The sequence below is a fragment of the Xiphophorus hellerii genome, chromosome 6 (genome assembly GCF_003331165.1).
Source record: "Xiphophorus hellerii strain 12219 chromosome 6, Xiphophorus_hellerii-4.1, whole genome shotgun sequence".
NCBI classification, from domain to species: domain Eukaryota; kingdom Metazoa; phylum Chordata; class Actinopteri; order Cyprinodontiformes; family Poeciliidae; genus Xiphophorus; species Xiphophorus hellerii.
Genome location: NC_045677.1, coordinates 30254567 through 30275678, shown reverse-complemented (window position 1 = coordinate 30275678; position 21112 = coordinate 30254567). Strand labels below are relative to the sequence as shown.

At 42.7% G+C, this 21112-nt stretch overlaps 1 protein-coding gene, 2 long non-coding RNA genes and 3 gene segments (V, D, J or C); 3 read left to right on the top strand and 3 right to left on the bottom strand.

Moving 5' to 3' along the window:
• Nucleotides 1–274: 274 nt before the first annotated feature.
• On the bottom strand, nucleotides 275–4038 carry LOC116720960 (zinc finger CCHC domain-containing protein 18-like). Its single transcript, XM_032564485.1, has 3 exons — nucleotides 3820–4038; nucleotides 3653–3737; nucleotides 275–3252 (listed from the first exon to the last, which is right to left on the bottom strand). Exon 3 carries the CDS (start codon nucleotides 2875–2877, stop codon nucleotides 1240–1242), a length of 1638 nt encoding a protein of 545 aa, XP_032420376.1. The 5' UTR covers nucleotides 2878–3252; nucleotides 3653–3737; nucleotides 3820–4038; the 3' UTR covers nucleotides 275–1239.
• A 1977-nt stretch (nucleotides 4039–6015) lies between these two features.
• Nucleotides 6016–7751, top strand: LOC116721049 (T cell receptor alpha variable 39-like). The segment is given in 3 exon segments: nucleotides 6016–6169; nucleotides 6268–7366; nucleotides 7471–7751. Coding segments are annotated over 2 exon segments (456 nt in total).
• A 588-nt stretch (nucleotides 7752–8339) lies between these two features.
• LOC116721104 (uncharacterized) lies at nucleotides 8340–9107 on the bottom strand. The gene is made up of 2 exons (XR_004339521.1): nucleotides 8999–9107; nucleotides 8340–8638 (listed from the first exon to the last, which is right to left on the bottom strand). It is a non-coding gene; the product is annotated as an uncharacterized LOC116721104 (long non-coding RNA).
• Nucleotides 9108–12355: 3248 nt separating this feature from the next.
• LOC116721036 (T cell receptor alpha variable 3-like) lies at nucleotides 12356–13958 on the top strand. The segment is given in 2 exon segments: nucleotides 12356–13145; nucleotides 13243–13958. Coding segments are annotated over 2 exon segments (492 nt in total).
• Nucleotides 13959–15663: 1705 nt separating this feature from the next.
• LOC116721107 (uncharacterized) lies at nucleotides 15664–16805 on the bottom strand. The gene is made up of 2 exons (XR_004339524.1): nucleotides 16064–16805; nucleotides 15664–15965 (listed from the first exon to the last, which is right to left on the bottom strand). It is a non-coding gene; the product is annotated as an uncharacterized LOC116721107 (long non-coding RNA).
• A 631-nt stretch (nucleotides 16806–17436) lies between these two features.
• LOC116721071 (T cell receptor alpha variable 18-like) lies at nucleotides 17437–18155 on the top strand. The segment is given in 2 exon segments: nucleotides 17437–17639; nucleotides 17767–18155. Coding segments are annotated over 2 exon segments (417 nt in total).
• The last annotated feature ends 2957 nt before the right edge of the window (nucleotides 18156–21112 follow it).

The following is a 21112-nucleotide window of genomic DNA, read 5'->3' as shown; positions in this document are numbered from 1 at the left end:
CCCTGATGGTCTGTGCGTTCAACTTCCTGTAATCAATACAGAGCCGTACTGCACCATTTTTCTTCCGCACTACAACTATGGGGGAAGCAAAGGGTGAATTGGATTCACGTATAACACCAGATTGCAGCAGTTCTTGAATATGTCTATGTACCGCATCCACATCTAGGGGGTGGATGGGTCTTGGTCGCTGTTTAAAAGCAGTGGGATCTGATAGCTTGATCTCATGCTTGACCTTATCTGTACGACCAAAATCAAGATCATACTTTGAAAAAACATCTGACATACTGTCGAGCATGGTTGTTATACGTTGCTTCCATTCAGTTGAGAGCGGCGAATCTCCAAAGTTGTAGTTCAATTTGGTTGGATTTGGCTCAGAACTATGGGAAGGTTGATGCACACTCTGCTCTTTGTGAAGAATGGTTTGGATGGTACTGACTTCAGCGATGGCTGCTCTGGCTGGAATCACAATATCATGGTCAGATTCATTAGTGATCACCACTGGCAGAGAAGCAGGCTGTACAGGAGGTAAATCAAAAAGACTAGATTTTACTATCAAACCACCAGGTAGAGAGAAAGAGGTTGGATGCTGAATAACTACTTCTTTTTCACCTTGCAGTAATGGGCAAATAAGAAGAGCATCCAGCACAGCAGTCTTCTGTGCAGGAACAACCTGTGGGATGGATGACTGCATTTTTAGAATGCCATGATAGTCATCAGTTGTTAGTTTATGCCTTATCTCCAAAATTTTGTGCACTGCTCTATATCCAAAAGGCACAGGATGGAACTCAGACTGTGACTGACAGCACTGGTTATACACAACATCCAAAGTGTTGGTGCCAATCAGAACAGGGGGTTGTGATGATCGCAGTTCTGGAACAACCAAGGCCAAGGTGTTTATGTCCATCTCTTCTCCTGTGAACTCAGGGGGAAATGTCAAACAGAGTTCCACATATCCGATATAAGGCACCCTCTGACCATTTGCACCTTCTATCTCCAAAAGATCATTTATTGGGTTTATTTTGTGATCTGATAGATGGGTGTTATAGAAGGAATGTCAAATTGTGGTGACTTGGGAACCTGTTTCCAAGAGGCAATGAAAATTGATCCCTTTAATCTTCACCTCACCAGTACTCCTTGTGCCCACTAATCCTTTAGGTAATGAAAAATATGAAAATGAGTCTTTAGTGTGGGGACATTCACTGGTTGCAGCTCCCACTTGTCCCTCAGTAAGAACTGCTTCTAGTTTAATGGCTTACTTTTGTCCCAGGACTGCTGTTTGTGTTTGAGCTGGTGGCGTTTTTCTTCAACTAAGCTGGAATTTGGCTGACTGGAACAGTTGGGAGCAATGTGACCATCCTGTCCACACTTGAAACAGAACCAGGGCTTTGGCCTATTACTGGTCTGGCCAGATTTTGGTTTCTGTTTTTTCATCTGATTTTCTGGTTTAGCAGAATTAGAGTCCTTAGACAGCAGGGCTGACATTTGACTCTGCAGCTTTAACATTTGCTTCCTTAAGTCTTCGATAGCACCTGAGTCTGATAGATGGCTACATGAACATGAACTGGTAGTGTGAGCTTGTGCACTGACACGATGCTTGACTGATGGAATATGTTTTTTCATTAACATCTCTTTTGCCAACTGTCTGTCTTCTTCTGTTCTGAGTGTTAATAAAAGCTCTGAGAAAGGAGGTGGTTGGTCTTTTTTCTTTTCTAGTTGAAGTTTGTTAATCATGCTGTTATCCCAGCAACCTCTACAAAATTGTTTTAACAAATATTTGTCAATTTCAGTGGCTGGAATCCCACCACGCTTCACCACTGTACTGAGAGCCAACTGGAGTCTCTGCAGATAAGAAGATGGTCGTTCCCCATGGTCCTGAAGCGTGTTTAAAAATTTTGCAAACAATTCTTCTCCATCCTCAACAGTGGCATATGCAGAATCAAGTACCTGCAAAAATGTTGCAGGCAGGGCACCAGGCCCCAAACCCTTCACTAGGTCAGCAGCTGGAGGGAGTAAACCTTCCAAAATGCGCCTTGTAACATGTAAAGGTGCAAGACTTGGATCTGCATTTAAGAGTTCTATTTGAGACCTCCAGGATTCATAATCTGCCTCATGCTGAGGTTTTGGAAGTCTTCCTGAAAAGGTGCGTAGTCTAAATGAAGACAGAGGTTGAAGATTTACATCATCTCTGCGCACAATGTGTTCGACAACAACCCTTTGAACCCCAGAAGGATTCAGATCATTCCCCGAGAGGAAAATTCTCGGCCCCACATTTGTAGTTGGATTAGGCTGAGTTTGTGGTCCCTGCTGGTAGGTGGTGGACTGATCTGATTGGTTTGCGGGAAGAGTAGATGGCTGAGTCTGACTGGACTCTCTTTCAATGGTAAGTATTTCAACAATATCCTCCTCATCACCATCCCCTTCATCATCCCCATCAGGCTCCCCTCCGGTAGCCGCTATTCCTAAATGAGCACTTATTTGTTCAAAAACTCCTCTCAAAACGTCATCAAATGATTGTCCACTCTGCTGGGAAATACGTTTCAGTTCATGGAGATAATCGGGAGGTAAGGTCGTGTCCACTGTGACTGTGGCAGGGCACTCTCTTGAAAGCAATTTAACAACAAATATAACATCTTCTACAACCTGAGATGGATAAACATATGGTAAAAGCGATTTTAGCTTTTCCAAATCTGCAGAATTAATGAATTCAACGGCCAGGTTTTTATAAAATGGACTCTCACATGCAGTAACAGAAAAAACCTTAATTCCACCATAACTACGTAAAAGATTGACAATCTCATCATCTGCTTGAGTGTTCGTTACACCACTAATGATGACAGAATTAGCAACATTGATACCAACTTGGTCAAAGAAATCCATATTTCAATACCAAACCACAAAACACATTCACCAAAACATTCACAGTATCAGGCTCCTGGCTAGCTCGCCAAAGTAATGTAACAGTTATGGGCTAGGCAGCTAACTGCAGCTACATAAGCAGCATCGGAAGAGTGGCCTTTTAAGGAGCCTGAGGTGTGAAAAAACACAGGAGGCAGTGCTTTAAGTTTTGGTGAATATATATATTAAGTGATTTGAAAAAAAAAACATACAATTACAATAACACAATGGGACACATGAGAATTGACTCAGAATAAATTGATTTTCCAAATCATAAAGTCCATAGTCCATTTCTAGCTCGCCATCTTTCGATCCAGACGAGGATCTGATCCGACAGGTGGAAAAAAAAAACCCGACCTAAAAGGTCAGAAAACCCATCAAGTGTTTTATCAGAAACAAATATAATACAAAGGAAATAATTATTAAATTTAAACATCTAGTTTATGCATACTAAATGCAAATGCAATAATTAGATTCCTAATAATTAAAACATTTCAATCAGGTTAAACTAACCATAATTTAAATGAAACAAAACTATCATATTTCAACTAATCAATTTAAAATTAAAGTGCTAAAGTTAAAGTGCACTTCCAAAATATCAATCAAGAAAAATAAAATAAATAAATAAATAAATATACTGCGCAATATCAATTTAAGTGTAGCTACATTCTAGTCTGATCAATTTTAGTTTAAACTTCAGTGCCTCGGCATCAATGTAAAGGTGTCAGAATACGCACAAACTTCAGCAACAAGTTACCTTTTTGAAGAGAGTGGGGCGTACTGAGCCACAATCAGCACTAACAGAATCCTGGTGACGGTCCAGGTAAACAATGCCAGTGATTCTAATAAAACAACGCTCCAATGAGCAATTGAGCAGAAGTACCACATAGAAAAAATAACACTGTTAACAAATAACAAACTCACCCAGCAATCAAATCAATATGTTCAAAGATTTTTTGAGGAATTCCTGAGGAAGACGCCAACAGCAAGCCACAATCACAGTGGAACAGGTGAGGATCTTTTACTGCGCACTGGAGGCGTGGCTTTAAATAAGTTAGCAGCGTTCGGGCAACACAGGAAGTGGGCCCGCAAAAATAAAAGTCCTTTACTAATTGTGGGTTACATGGGGATTGGTTGGACTACCAAGTCTGGCACATCGGACTCCTGCCAGTACCAGCTATTAAGAGCTGCCATGGACAGACAGCTTTCTTTTACATGCTATTTAAAGCCTGGAAAGAAATCTAACAGCTAAAAACTTTTCAAATGTAAGGACTTTCTAAAAAGTCCTGTTTGTTATCTGATGGATAAACATTAGAATTAAGTAGGAACATGTTTATTATCCCAGACCCCAGACAGGACTCCTACCTGGACTCTGGCAGTCACACCTGACTGCAGCTTACCAACATGCTGACAATATTTTAGTAGTTTATCACAAAGGCGTAACTTCCTGAAGGTCTGGTGTGGACATGTCCCCACCAACTCTGGCCTGATGGGGACAGTCCCACCAATATTTCCTGCCCCTTTTTTCTTTAACAAATTTTTAACAAATATGGAGAAAACATATTTTATATTAAAGTTACAAACAACAGCTTGAATAAAATGCAACTACATAACGTTTTATGAGAAGTCTGGATTGCTTTATTTATATTTTACATGTTGCCTCTGACTGTTGCTGGTGGAGAAACATTTCAGTATCTAAAACTAGTAGAAAATATTTAAGCAACCTGTATGTGGACTGTTGGATGTAAAGTTGATGAGCAGTAAATATTGTGCTAGTATCAGTATTGGACCAAAGAAAGCAAGGCTTTAAAACTGTGACGCTTTTGATGGTTCAGATAAACTCAAAAACCAGCAGCTGCGTGGGGGGGGGGGGGGGGGGGGGGTTAATTTAATTTTTGGTCCTGGGGCCCAAGATTCCTGGCAGCGCCCCTGTGATGGAGGGATGATGATGGAGGGATGATGATGATGATGGAGGGATGATGATGATGATGGAGGGATGATGATGATGATGGAGGGATGATGATGATGATGGAGAGATGATGATGATGATGGAGGGATGATGATGATGATGGAGGGATGATGATGATGATGGAGGGATGATGATGATGATGGAGAGATGATGATGGAGGGATGATGATGGAGGGATGATGATGATGATGGAGGGATGATGATGATGATGGAGGGATGATGATGATGATGGAGGGATGATGATGATGATGGAGGGATGATGATGATGATGGAGAGATGATGATGGAGGGATGATGATGGAGGGATGATGATGGAGGGATGATGATGATGATGGAGGGATGATGATGATGATGGAGGGATGATGATGATGATGGAGAGATGATGATGGAGGGATGATGATGGAGGGATGATGATGGAGGGATGATGATGATGATGGAGGGATGATGATGTTCCCCATTTAGATGTTTCCAGGTCTGTTCTGCCTTCAGCTGATTTATGGCCAAAGTCAAAAACCTCATGATGCATTCAAGTACAAGAAATTATGTTAGAAAATAAATCTAATGTTAGCCTATTTAATTTGCCATCATAAATTTCCAGTGTCTCATTCAGCTTTTTCTAATCATTCTGTTAATTCTTATATTTTCATAACAGAACTTTGATCAGTTGATCAGTGACGCCCAGCCGAGCGTTCAGCAGCTGATGTTCAGTCTGTTGATGCTTCACAGTCAGTTCAGGATCCAGATTGGACCAATGAAAACCAGGGAGATTAAATCCAGATTAGACCTGAATGGTGACAGGTGAGTCTAATCCAGGGAAGAAGAACAGCTGCAGGAAGGAGACAGACAGACAGAAAATACAGACAGAGCTGAAGAAATAAGTCCAACATCAACAACGGATGCAGTTTATGGCTTTTTACCTGCATTTGATTACAGTTTTTGTAAAAATCTATCAATCAATAAACTATATTATTATTTTATGAAAATATCAAGTTAACAGACCTGCCATCTGCAGAACAGTTAAAATAAAATAGTTTATCTACAAACTTTACTCTGTTAAGTTCACTTCTCATTTGTCGTTTTACATAATTGATAGTTCTGAAAGTTCAGAAGTAAAAACTTTATATTTCCACCAGAGATCAGCTGAAGCTGAGGAGGCGGAGGAGGAAGAGGAGGAGCTGATTTGTTCCTGAACTCAAGACTCAAACTTTCAGTTCAGTTCAGTTCAGTTCAGTTCAACTCTCCAACATTAACTCTGCTCATCATGGACTATTATGGTCTGTCTCTGCTCATCATCTCTCTGCTAACAGGTCAGATTTAATTCTAAATGTGTTGATAAATTTATTCTAAACTTTATGATTGTGACTCATAGTTTAGTTTTATAACTAAAAGGTTTTTCTGCCTTCAGGTGTTGAGTCTCAACAACTATCTCCTCTGATGGCAGAAAACTTCATTTCAGAGGGCGGCTCCGTTTCTCTGACCTACACATTTTCTAAAGAAGCAACTGGAAGCGATGAGTTCTACTGGTATCGCCAACATCCAGGAAAACCTCCAGAGTTCCTGCTCTACCACCTAGGATCAGGAAAAATACTGTCGGAGCAAACTGCTGGACGGGAGATCGATGTGAAGGGAAGAGACATAAAGCTGCTGATCTCCTCTGCTGCAGTGACAGACTCTGCTGTGTACTACTGCGCTGTGAGGCCCACAGTGACAGGAAACACCAGAACTCTGTACAAAAACCTGCAGTACTCCACAGCAGCCACTAGAGGCCCTCACTCCCTGCTCTTCAACGGTTTGTCAAGATTCAGACTGATGTGATCAAACCTGAACAAGAAATACAAGTAATAAAAAACTAGTAACAGGGACGGTGGGTTAAACCTACTGCTGCTCTGTGGCGCTCAGAGAACAGGAAGAACCCAGAACAGTTAAATAATTGTGATTAATTCACAAACATCCTGAAGCCCCAACCAGATTTTTTAAACTAATTTGACAGCGCTAATTATTAATGTTGCTGGGTTTTTTTTGTATTAATATTTGTTTGGTGGTTTTTACTCTGGACATTTAGTTCTGATACACTGAGCAGCCTTTCTCCGCTCTGCTCAGCCGTTCAGATCCACTAGAGGGCAGCGTTACCAGGTTCTGAGCTCTGCTGTGGTTCTGTGTTCAAGCACTCTGTCACTCCACAGACCAGGTCCCATCAGGTGTTCTTGTCTCCCAGGCAGAACAAATGAGAAACGTTTATCCGGTTGTTGAACAGCTGCAGCGTTCCCTCCAGATCCCGGTCTGAATCATTCTGTCTGGTTCTAGCATGACACAGTCTGAGTTTGGACTGGTTTTAATGGGACGGCCCGTCACCAGGCTCAGTGAGGGGAGGAGCTCCACTCTGACAGACTTTGTGTTGGAGCTGAAGAGCTGCTGCGTTCTCTCTGTTCTTCTGTCAGTACCAGGGAAAACAATGCAGCTGCTGCTTTTCTCCTGCATGATGATGATCTTCTGCCTTCAGCCAGGTGAGTCATCTAAAGATGCAGCAGGTGGAGAAGGAGACAGAAGGCAGGAAAACATCTGGAGCTTTCAGTTTGTTAAAACTGAATTATCAATCTGTTGTTTCCAGGATCCTCTGAGGATTTACTGACACCATTTAAAGACGATCAACTGGATTTGGAAGGAAACGACGTGACTCTGTCCTGCAACTATTCAGGAACAGTAAACCTGCTGCTGTGGTATCGACAGACGCCCAGTTCATCTCCACAGCTGGTCACCTCAGGATATTCAGACACAACAGGAAGGCTTTCTTTGAGACACGAGAAAACAAGAAAGACGTTTCATCTGCTGATCTCCTCTGCTGCAGTGACAGACTCTGCTGTGTACTACTGCGCTGTGGAGCCCACAGTGACAGGAAACACCAGAACCCTGCACAAAAACCTGCAGTACTCCACAGCAGCCACTAGAGGGCCTCACTCTCTGTTAAACCACTAAAACCTGCAGTACTCCACAGCAGCCACTAGAGGGCCTCACTCTCTGTTAAACCAGTTAAACCTGCAGTTCTCCACAGCAGCCACTAGAGGGCCTCACTCTCTGTTAAACCACTAAAACCTGCAGTACTCCACAGCAGCCACTAGAGGGCCTCACTCTCTGTTAAACCAGTTAAACCTGCAGTTCTCCACAGCAGCCACTAGAGGGCCTCACTCCCAATTGGTCCACTGGTTGTTGAGTCTTTGGACTGAAGACAAAGACAGATGAGACGTTGTGACTGAGCTCAGTCTCAACCATCACCATTATCTGCTTTAGACTGTGGCAACAGGACAGAATGAAAACAAAAACAATAAAAAAACAAAGAGCTACAATAAAATTATTTGCTGTTAATGTTTAACAGGTTGAAGGTTCAGATCCATGAGCTTTTGTTGCTTTAATTGGAAGATTGTGAAAATGTTTGACTAAATATCTCAGATTCTCTCAGTAAATTGACTCAGAGGAAGCAGATTAAATAACATGAACTTTATTTAAAGAGGTAGAAATTACAGACCAGATGAGTCTTTTTCTTCAGCAGTGGAGTTTTGTTGAACTGTTGATGATTTATATTCTGCAGTGACTCATAGTGGGATGAATATAAAATGAAGAGAAACCTGTGAAGTGTGTGTGTGTGTGTGTGTGTGTGTGTGTGTGTGTGTCCTTACTGACAGCATTAAATCAACATTATAACTCAGGGGTGGCGAACAAGTTAGACACAAAGAGCCGAAATCTTTAACTGTGAAAGTCCAAGAGCCACACCACGCGCTGACCTGCCAAGACAGACACACACACATGCGCACACAAACACACATAATTAAAACCATATATTTTTCTAATAACACACTCCTCTTCTTACAACATAACCCTCAAGTGTCCACCCTCAACACACACATCAAATGCAGCTTAGCCAGAGGTAATACAGCAACTACCCTGGAGGTCAGACACCCCCCTCTCCACACACACACAGGCACTGCTCTCTCTATCCCTCGCTCTGACACACGCAACTAATGAACACACTTCAGATACATAGATAGGGCCTGTATAATGTAAATTGATCAATATTGAAATATTCACACAGGCATGTTTAGTCAGATGGTATTTTTTTCAAACTACATCACAGAGTTTCTTACCTTGCTGGAGGTGATGGGGTGATAATCTCAGTGGGATTTCTGGCATCTCTTGTTTCTAGTAATCCTCTGCAAATCAGGTTGGTATTCAGTTGTAGCCACTCGGAGCAGTTCCTTTATGTGAGTGTCAGTCAGAACGGACCGATGCTTGGACTTCACGTGTTTCAAGGTAGAAAACAGGGATTCGCAGACATATGTTGAGGAGAACATCGACAGCAGTTTGAGGGCGGCTCTTTTTACACACGGGTATTTTTCAGTTGGCACAACTCTCCAAAACGCAACAGGGCCTTCTTTCAAAAGAGATTTCAGTCTGTCATCCTCGCGTAGCTCAATCATCTCCAGTTCACTCGCTGCCTCATCAGTGACAAGCGGGGATTTGAGGCAGTCTGCCTCTGCATTAAAAGGGTCGATGAGAAGAGCGATCTGTGGTCTTTTCTGCTGCAGGTCCTCAAAACGCGAAGTAATGCTCCCGTACAGTTGCGCAAGCATTTTCACGTACTGACCCATATTCATTCTAATGCCAGCCTTCTGCTGGGCGCTGCGCAATGAAGGAAAATGGGACAGATTGCCATTTTGAATGTGCACTTTGAACAGCTTCACCTTGTTAACAAAGGAGAATACACTTTGTGTCAGATCAGGAAGAGTTTTTAATTTCCCCTGCAGGTCCAGGTTTAGTTTGTCCAAGTGTGAAAGCATGTCCACTAAGAAAGCCAAATCCATAAGCCATTTGGGGTCTGAGAGCTGAGGGTAACTTTTGTTCTTTTCTGCCATAAACAATTTTACTGGTTCCAAAAGCTCCAAAAAGCGTGAAACCACTTTACCTCTTGAGAGCCATCTTACAGCGCAGTGCAGTGGCAAGTCACCTGGCAAGTCTCCGTCTAGGTCAGCAATGAGATTTTTGAACTGTCGGTGAGTAAGGGCATGCGTGCGGATGTAGTTCACAATCTCCATCATAGGTTTCATGACGTGGTCTAAATTCAGTGTTTTAGACACGAGTTGCTCCCGGTGGATGATGCAGTGAAAATTCCAAAAATCGGGGAAGAGGTCATCACCCTTACAAAGGCCCACAAGGCCGTTCACAGAACCAATCATCGATGGCGCTCCATCCGTGGCTATTGCGGTGAGTTTTTCTAAAGACATATTCGCTGTTTTGAATACTTCCATCATTGCTTCTTTTACGTCAGTGCTGCGAGTTCTGTCTTTTAATGGGACAATATCGAGAAGCTCTTCTTTCACCACGCAGTCCTCAGAAATCATTCGTACAAATATTGCCAACTGTGGCTTGTCCTGTATGTCGCATGACTCGTCTAATGCTACACTAAAATAAGCACATGCGTTCAGGTCTGCATGTAGATCAGATTCAAGCGCATTATTTATGTCTGATATTCTGGTTTCAACTGTGTGTCGTGACATCTGGAGATCAGTGATGGAATCTTTGAGTTGTTTGTTATCTGGAGCCAAAATGTCAATTAAATCTACAAAACACTGTTTTAAAAACTCGCCTTCGTTGTATGGTTTTTTAGCACGGGCAATATTCCATGCCACTTTATAGGATGCAAGCAGTGGCGGCTGGCCAGTAGGGGGCGCTTGGGCGCCGCCCCCTTTAAATTGTTTAGATAATAAATGATTTCTATTCTGAACTGCAAAATACTTAGAAATGTATTTATTCATACTGTGTGTCCAATAGACATGTTAGAATTTATTAAAATAGTAAATACATAATTCTAATTGCTCACATTGTGCACACTTCCTATATGCAGGGCGCCGTCCTAATGAGAGTGTATGTAGGCGCATCAACTTTTGGCAAGCAGGTGATCTGAGGCTGACTTTTAATTGGTTGTTTAAGGTTTTCCACAGGGCGCAGCGCTCTGCGTCTCGGACACACCCATTTTGTTGTGTCATTACTGGTAGAGCGTCAGTACTGGCTAATTTTTTTTAAAACATTGTGTGATTGGACAATCCCCGATTCGACTCATTAGCGCAGCTGCAGTTCGTTAGGTCGATTCACGTTTACGTTTGCATTAAGCAATGCATTTTACTGCTTTCCGTGTTTGCTATTTCAAAGTTCTGGCACGGAGGCAATGTGGACAACAACTGGGGTAAGAGACTTAAAACATCTTCCAGAAAAATGCAAACGGCACGAAAACAGCCGCAGCCACCTAGACAATGCAATGAAGCTAAGTTTTTGGGGGAAACTTAGCTTAGCTGAAAGGTGCTTTTCAACTCTGAAAAGAATCAAGACTTTTCTGAGAAACTCAATGACTCAGGACAGGCTGAATGCATTGGCCATGTTGTCAATGGAGAAAAGACTAGTCACAGAGATGACTGACTTTAACAAGAATGTAATTGAGAAATTTGCAGGGCAGAAGGAAAGGAGGGCAAAATTCATGTTCAAATAGTGCTATTTTTTAAGATTTGTTTTGTTTGTTTTTCATTTGTTTGTTTGTGTGCGCCCCCCTCAGTTTTTTTTAGCACCAGCCGCTACTGGATGCAAGTGTCACAGCTTCTCCACGCTTGGTCAATTGCTGAAACATTTGAGACTGTCTTTTTACCTGGCTTTTCAATGTGCTCAATTTTTGCTTCCGTAGTTCAGTACCTTTGGGGAAATCCTTGTCAATATTAGCATGGAGTGTGCTAAAATGACGCTGAAGGTTTGAAGCCTTGTAATGTGATATCGTGGTATCGCATAATAAACAGAGCGATTTGCCATTCCGTTCAATAAAAAAGTAAGCATCTTCCCATTCTTCCAGAAATGTCCTGTGTTCATCGTCATATTTTCGTTTAGCTTTGCATTTTGCCATTTTTACAAAGAAGGTAAGTCTGCGGTCTGCATGCATATAAAATGTTTACCTAATTTCCCGGCATGAGACATAATCCGCGCATATGATTGGCGGTCACTTACGTCTCTTACGTCTCATAAAAAACACCCAATCTGTCAAATTAATTTATTAATTTTAAAATATTATTATTTGTTTTTAATAACCCCTGATGGATTTAAGTGTGTTTAAGATATAAAAAAAAAAAAGAAGAAAAGAAACATGAAACGAGGAAAGAGCCACAGTATATAGAAAATATGGTAACAGGCAAAGAGCCGCATTCTTATTGGTCGAGAGCCGCATGTTCGCCACCTCTGTTATAACTGATCATGTACAGAAACATTTTCTGATGTTCATCCAGCCTCATTCTGTAGAACAATGTCCCTCAGTGCATCCTGCAACCTTTAGATGCATCTCTGCTCCAAGAAGATGGTGGATGGATGGATGGATGGATGGATGGATGGATGGATGGATGGATGGCAAGCTGGCCGTCCAGCACCATGGACAGCAGCAGCAGAGGTCAGGGGTCAAACAGAAAGTTCATGTTCTCTGGTTCCTGGAGAACTGAAGCGATCTTAGTCTGTAACATTTACTGAGGAAATATTTAGTAACTTTTGACTTAATCTGGAAATGAACTGCAGTTTAGTGAAATATTGTATAAAATTCATCTACTGACAAACTTACAGAGAATTATTAGGCAGAAGAAGAAGAAGATAAAGATTTGGTGATATTTAATAAAACAAAAATAAATCATTTCAATAAGGAGAATCTTCAATGTAATCTAACATTTGATTTCTCTGTCAGAGCAGCAGGTGAAACGGATCAGCAGAACACTGAGGACTGATGGACGACCCGTTTTAAAATGTTCTGTGCCGTTCTTGGATCTGAACCAAGCATCATCTTCCTCTGGGCACAAGATAATCAGTCCAGTTGTCAGCAAGACTTCATCTCTGAGTGAAATGATTCTGCATCAACATCACAGTTCTTGTGTTTCAGACAAAGAGAAACTTCATCAGGTTAATATTTATGAACTTATATTCAGAAATATAAGTTATGAATATACTTATATTCATAGTTATACACAGTTTTTGTATAATTGCAAAACATTTTTCTCAAACAGTTTTTTTCAAACTGTGTTTGAGAAAAATGTTTCTAGAGGAAGAAAGCAGCTGAATCTGAAGAGGAGGAAGAGGAGGAAGAGGAGGAGCTGATCTGTTCCTGATCTCTAAAGAGACTCAAACTTCCTCCTTCAGTTCAGTTCAACTCTCCAACATTAACTCTGCTCAACATGGACTATTATGGTCTGTCTCTGCTCATCATCTCTCTGCTAACAGGTCACACTGTCTCTGTTTTTCAAAAACACATTTTCAAAGTTTTATTAATGTGAATTTATTTCCAGTAACTGAAACTAACAGATTTCTTTTCTTCTAGGAGTCAGATGCCAACAACTCACTGCGCTTCAGAAAGAAGAGTTCGCTGTAGGAAGCAGCAAAGTTACTCTGTCCTACACTTACTCCAAAACAGCCACTGGAACTGATTCTTTCTTCTGGTATCGACAATATCCTGGAAAACCTCCAGAGTTCCTGATCTCCCATTTAGGAACAGGAACTAAACTCCAGGATCCGGTTCCTGGTTTCTCCTTCAACGTGAATGCTGATAAAACCCAGATGGATCTGCTGATCTCTGCTGCAGTGACAGACTCTGCTGTGTACTACTGCGCTGTGAAGCCCACAGTGACAGGAAACACCAGAACCCTGTACAAAAACCTGCAGTACTCCACAGCAGCCACTAGAGGGCCTCACTCCCTGTTAATCCACTACAACCTGCAGTACTCCACAGCAGCCACTAGAGGGCCTCACTCCCTGTTAAACCACTAAAACCTGCAGTACTCCACAGCAGCCACTAGAGGGCCTCACTCCCTGTTAATCTACTGGTTGTTGAGTCTTTAGACTGAAGACAAAGACAACAGAGACATGAAGCAGTAAAGATCAGACAGAGCTGCTGAGGAAGCAGAAAACGCTCTGATTGGTTGAGTTGAAGTGGCCCCGCCCACTGACCTTCAGCTCATCCAATGACATCATTTCTTCCTCCTTCTGCTGCAGTGGAAGAACATTGTTGATCTGCAGTGTGGCTCTAAGGACTCCAAAGACATGTTGCTCTGCCTGGTTCTGCTTCTGTCTGTCAGTAGAGGTGAGTTTCAGATCAGGGATTCTAGTTCAGGTCCAGCTGCTGCATTAACACAGATACAGACTGAATTTCACTGCTTTCTGCTTTCTCTGCTCTGACTGAATGAAAATCAACTTTTCATCATCCTGGAAGTTGAACTGACATTTCTACAGTTGATGATGTTCGTCTAATGGCTTCATTTTCTCCACTTTTTCCAGGTCCAGCTGCTGCAGACATAATCTCTGCTGTTACAGATGAAGTCAGAGGGACTGAAGGACATCCTGTCTCACTCAGCTGTAACTACGAGACAACATCTGATTATGCTGACCTTTACTGGTACAAACATCCTTCTGACCTTCAGGCTCCTCGATTTCTACTATTAAAAAATGGAAAAGGAGGCTCTGCTGATTTCAACATTGATCAAAAACATTTCAAATCCCAAACATCATCTTCCTCCACTGAGCTGACCATCAGAGAGCTAACCCTGGCAGACACAGCTCTCTACTACTGCGCTCTGGAAACACAGTGATACAAAGTGGAGAAGAGGCTGTACAAAAACCTGAACACAGATATCTGACTCCTCTTCAAAGAGGAGGGAAGTGGTATTCACAGCTCAGCTTCATATCAGATGATTCTGATCATTCCTGCTTGATCAGAGTCGCTGTGGTTGCAGCTGCCAGACAAGCAAGTCGAAATACTTGATCACAGTGTTGATCTACTGGGATTTTCACACACAACCACCTGTGGTTAACAGAAACCTCTCCACCTTCAGATTATTTTTATCTCCACCTTCTTCACTTATGTCTTCCTCATTCTGACCTTATTTCATTCTGCTACAGGAAGGACAGACCAAATAAAGCAATACAATGTTAGCTTAGCTTGCTTATTCCTGTTGGTAGTTGGATTAAGATCGATCAGTGTTTTAAAATTCATGGCGCTCCTATAGCATGCATGAAAACTCAAGCTTTTGGTCATTTTTATTTTGATAACTTTTGATAACTTGGCAGGTTTACCAAGTTTGAAGTCATTATCTCCGAACTCCTTGGAGTTTGACAAAGTTGAACATTTATGAAACAACCGTGGGTTTAGGGCAGGGGTGCTCAAGTCCAGTCCTCCAGAGCTACCATCCTGCAACTTTCAGATGCATCCCTGCTCCAACACACCTGAATCAGATGAGTAGCTTGTTACCAGGCCTGTTTAGAGCTGATCCCGGTCTGTTGGAGTTAGGATGCTTCTAAAAGTTGGTAGCTCTCGCGGACTGGACTTGAGCACCCCTGGTTTAGGGCGTACCTCCAAGAGATTGTTTTCTTGAACACGGAGGTTCTGTCTATGTACCAGCTTCAGCTCTATGATTTATCAGTTGGCCTGTTTCACATTAGGGGGCGCTGTAGAGTTGTTTGGCCACGCCTGTTTTGTATTCTATTAAAATGCAAACATTTCAGTCGGGGGAACATTTTGGGTAACGTTTGGTGAGTTTTGCTTTATGTTTAGGCTTCCAAATTAACGTTTCTTTTGTGTAAAGAAAAATAAACATTTGTATTAAAATAGACCTTCACAGCACTTTCACTGTTTTGGTCTAAATATTAATACAATTTAAAGCGATGCACAATTTATAAAAATAGTTAGAAAAATCTGATATTACACCTAGTGGTAGCAAGACATGGTACTGCACAATGCCAGTATTGGTACAGATGTTTTAACACTTTATTAGTGCTGGTTGCAGATGTCATTCAGTCTGACTGCAGATGGTATGAATGACCTGCTGCATCTTTCTTTCCTGCACCGTTGGTGGATCAATCTGCTGCTGAAGGCCCCACAGCCTCATACAGGATGAGAAGAGTCAATCATAACTGCCTTCAGTTTAGCTAAAGTCTTTTTCTCACCCGCCGCCTCAATGGAGTCCAGAGAACAGTTCAGACTGAGCCAGCTTCCACAAGCATAGAGGATCACTGAAGCCACCAGAGTCACAGAAAGTCCTCAGTAATGTCCTGAACACAACAAATGTCCTCAGCAGGTAGAGATGACAAGACATCTGTGTTATGTGAGCAGTCCAGTTTGTTATTGGGCTGAACACCCAGATGCTTACTGGTACAATCTGAGAAGCCCTCCTCCTGAAATCAGCCACCACCTCCTTGTCTTGCTGACATCGATGTACAGATGGTTCAGTTCACACCAAGCAGCAAAGATGGAGATAACCTCTCCTGACACGCGTCCAGCAATGGCTGCGTCATCTGAGAACTTCTGGAGGTGGCAGATATCCAAGTTGTTGCTGAAGTCTGATGTGTAAAGTGTGAAAAGGAAAGGAGAGAGCACTGAACCCTGTGGATTCCCCATGCTGCAGTCTACCACGTGAGACGCAGAGCCTCTCATCCTGTGGTCTATTAGTGAGGAAGTCTGTGGTCCATGCCGCCAGGTGGCAGTACCTGTTTACTTTGTAATGGCAATACAAAGTAAAAAAAGAAAAAAAGTATCGACTTAATTATAAAACTAATCAATTAAATGGATAAAATGATGCAACAGATTCAACTTAAATACAATAATTGTGACTCAACATGTTTGTCTTAGAGTAGCTTTACAAATGCTGCTGCTGGAACAAACCGCAGCGTTTAAAAACGGGGTTTCTTAATGGGGCCATCAAACTCCTCGCGGACGCGAGGACATTGAGGACATTGCGGGACATGTCCTCTGGGTGGTCAGACAAAATGAGCAACAGCTGGACAATCCTTGACCTGGACAATAAAAGGCCCCAAAATGTCACCTTATGTCAGAAGTCATAAAGCCTCAGATGCCTCAAGTTATGTGGGAGCCGTTGGCATGTTGGATGCAGGGACGTCCACCAGAGCAGCAGCTGCATGGCTCAGTGTCTGTTATCGGACCGTCGGCCCTTTAAGAGTTGGTTTCCAACAGACTGCAGATCCTCCTCATCCTCGTCTGACCGCTCAGCACCACACGGCCACATCGGCTCGTCCGTCTGAGGATCGGCTCAGACCAGCGACACTCAGCTGATGAAACTATTGGTCTGAACAACAGACACATCAAACCTCAGACTGTCTGTAACCGCCTACGGGAAGCCAACAGGGTCAGAATCAGATTCCTCAAACTATCATGTAAAAAAAGGTCAATCCGCTACAAACGGCCGAACCACGACGTCATCAATGCTGATATAAAGATCAGTAATTACTGAAAATATAGTTTGCGTTTCTCTATATATTGCGTAACCCAAATGTTCATAAACTCTTATATTTGACATGGGACTTTATATTTTTGTTCAATGTATTTTTATTTTTAAAAATTAATTAAAATAGAAAACCAATAAAAAAGTATTCAAACATCTTTCTGTGAAACTCAAAACTGGCCATCTTTGAAATGTTTCTACAAATTATATGGAACTCATCTGTGGTAAATTCAGCTGATTACTAGCTGGAGCCTCGTCTCCTCTCTGGTGAACTCCACCTCTCCTCTCCACCAGGGGGCGCCATGCTCCAGCAGGCGGCGCTCTCCTTGTGCTCTGTGTTCCAGCATTGTGTCAATAAGAAGTGGTGCTGTGAAGAGAACAATAGTCAGACTGAATGTTGAACATCAGCTGCTTCCTCCTGCTGATTTAAACCTTGGTGGACAGATGGAACATTGGCTGTGGATTATTCTGGCTGCTCTTTTCTCTGGTAAGATACAAAGATCAACATGTTTCCTCTACATGGAGTAGAAGTCTTTAAAGCTGCTGATTGTTCTCCTTTAATCAATCATCTTTATTGATCCATCTCTTCCTCTGCATGTTCTGTTCTTCCCCAGAGTGTAAAGGAGACTCAGTGAAGCAGACAGAAGGAGAAGTTGTTGCTGCTGCAGGAGAATCACTGACTCTGAGATGTACTTATGAGACCAGCTATGCTGCTACATTGTTCTGGTACAAGCTAGAAGTCAATAGTTATCCAAAGTTCATGCTGAAGCGATTCTCAACAGGAGGAGATAATGATCCAGGATTCAAGAAAGATAAATTTGATGCTCAGCACGAGAAAACCTCGTTTAATCTGAAGATCCAGGATCCGCAGGTTTCAGACTCTGCTGTGTACTACTGCGCTCTGCAGCCCACAGTGACAGGAAACACCAGAACCCTGCACAAAAACCTGCAAAGCAAATTCAATGCAATTCTCCACAATGTCCACTAGAGGGCATCATGGTCATACCCAGGGCCGAATTTAGGAGGAAGTGGGCCCCTGGATACACACACGTCTGTCGGCGTGCGTGTATGTGTGTGTATAATACATATATATACAGTATATACCTCTCCTTTGGCTGCCACCTTATCGTGGTGGCAGCTCCTAGGAACTTTCAATCCTAGGAGCTTGAAAGTTAATCTAACAATAGTCAGCCCCGCCCACTCCTCACAACTCCTCTGAGCTGACTACTGACCAGTTCTCTGTCTAACAGGTCCGGATTATCTCTAAGACCTGGGTCTTACCCCACAAGACGTCTATTAGAGATAATCTGTTTAAACTGGTGGCGAGAGAGACTCGTCTAGCTCTAACTACCTTCGATCCAGAAGTTATGACCCTCTACAGTTAAGGAACAGTCAACTGAGTAGCCCTCACAGCTGTGTAGCCCCAATAACCACTTCTGTTAACGGTAGCCCCCTCTCTTAAATAACCTGCACTTGGAAACGGCTAGATTAGATTTAGTGACTTAGATTCAAGTCCCAGGGTCGTTATTTTTACTCTCACTAAAGAAAAGTCCGAAGCCACCACATTACTGAAATCATGTACACTAATTTTACTTTAATTGGAGAAACTAAAATAATCAATGACTCAATTAATTTGCTGTCTGGGGCTTCATGCCCCTGGTAGGGTCACCCAAGGCAGACAGGTCCTAGGTGAGGGACCAGACAAAGCGCAGCCCGAAGACCCCAATGATGAGAAATAACCTTGGACTTGGTGTTCCCTCGCTCGGACGTGGGTCACCGGGGCCCCACTCTGGAGCCAGGCCCGGAGGGGGGGCGCTATGGAGAGCGCCTGGTGGCCGGGCTTTTTCCCATGGAGCCCAACCGGGCTCAGCCCGAAGAGGATACATGGGCCCATGAGACCCCTTTGGCACCTCTCACGGGGCCAAAGGGGTCGGGTGCATTGTGTGATGGGTGGCGGCCGAGGGAGGGGGCCCTGGCGGTCCGATCCTCGGCTGCAGAAGCTGGCTCTTGGGACGTGGAATGTCACCTCTCTGGTGGGGAAGGAGCAGGAGCTAGTGTGTGTGGTTGAGAGGTTCTGGGTAGAAATAGTCGGTCAGGCTCTGGCACCAGTCTCCTTGAGAGGGGCTGGACATACTTCCACTCTGGAGTTGCCCAAGGCGAGAGGCATCGGGCAGGAGTGGACATACTTGTTCTTGGTCGGTGAAGTGACCCAAAGAGATTTTAATATAATTTATGGTATTCTTAAATATTGAAGCCACGCCTCCTCCTTTTTTGTGTTTTCTATTCTCACTGAAGAAATTGTAGTTAGGAGGCGCAGATTCAATTAGTACGATCGATTCATTATTATCATTCAACCATGTTTCTGTCAGAAACATAACATTGATATTATGCTCAGTGATGAAATCATTAATTAATAGAGCTTTAGCACAGAGAGATCTGGGATTTAAAAGAGTTTAAGTGACTTGGAGGCCAAGAAATCTTCAGTCTGAGGTTCCTTTAGGCAGGGGATCAGTCTGATGTTTGAATTAGGTCCCCTGTATTTTATGTTTCTGTTTCTTGTAAATTTTCTTGTAGTGATAGGTACAGGTAATGTCCTGTTCTGTCATGATGAGTTTCAGTTTACGAACCCACATGCAAGAACACAAGCAGAAGAGATCGATAAAGTGCACAATAATAAATCAGGGGAGGGGTCAGGAAGCGAATACTGGAGCTGATGACCGGGTCGTCTTGCTACCAACAGGAGAAGCAGGGTTAGAACAGTAAGGTGAGAATCATTCAGGAATAATCCAGAGTCTGTCTTACTTGGAAGGGAGGGGATGGAGACTTTTTTTTAGTTGGAGAACGGACAGGTATGTACCGCTGGCTGGATGGCTCAGACTGTGGTTCGATGTACACTTTCTCCGGCTGGGTTCGGGCTTGGGCCACCTGGCCCGGACGCTTCCGAAGGGGAATCCACCGGAGAGGGATCGACGAGAGGAAAAGGTGAGCACACGAGGAATGGCGTCTGACCGGTAGCACCGACAGCGTCGAGGGAGGACACAGGAGGTAGGTAATCCACAACGAGGGAAGCACAGACTCACACGGAATTCGGGAAGGACTGTTCTTCGCCAGAACCACGAGGGAGCAGCAGGATATCTGACGAGGATGACAACAAAAGGTTAGAGCGGAGCATCTTCTTCTTCTTCTTCTTCTTTAGATTTTAACGGCAGCTTGCATCCAATTATGTTGCACTACTGCCCTCTATTGCCTCCTACCACCTACTCCTCAAAGACTCTTAAAAATCCCAGTGTTTTTTAAAAAACGAAAAATCTTCTTTTTCCCCTCAATACTATTCAGCTGATCGATCACCTTCTCAAATTTCAATTCCCTACTAACACCTAGTTCTGTTTTTAATAATCTTCTCTGACTTGCGTATTTCCTACATTTAATCAAAACATGTTCCACTGTTTCTACTTCATCACACCATCTACATAAACCAGTAAGATGTTTCCCCATCTTAAAAAGAGTTCCGTTTAGGAAACTATGCCCAGTTCTTATTCTATTTATAATTATCTCTTCCCTCCTGTTTAATCCTCTGATCCTTTCTACATCGACTGTATTTTGTATTCTAAATAAATGTCTTCCATTTATTTCATTTACCCACCTAGCTTCCCATATCTTCTTGCTTTCTTTCCAAATTATACTTTTGCCTTCAGATTTAGATAACTTTATTTGCATATCAATATCATCTTTTTTAATTGTCTCCTTCGCCAGCCTGTCCGCTCTTTCATTCCCCATAATACCTACATGAGCAGGAGTCCAGAATAATACAACATTTTTATTTTGTTCACATATCCTATGATGAACCGCCATAATCTCATATAAAATATTTTGATGATTTTTTGTACGTCCCTTTCCGATACTCATCAACGCAGATAGAGAGTCACTACAAACTATTATTTTATTCCTATTAGTTTCCTC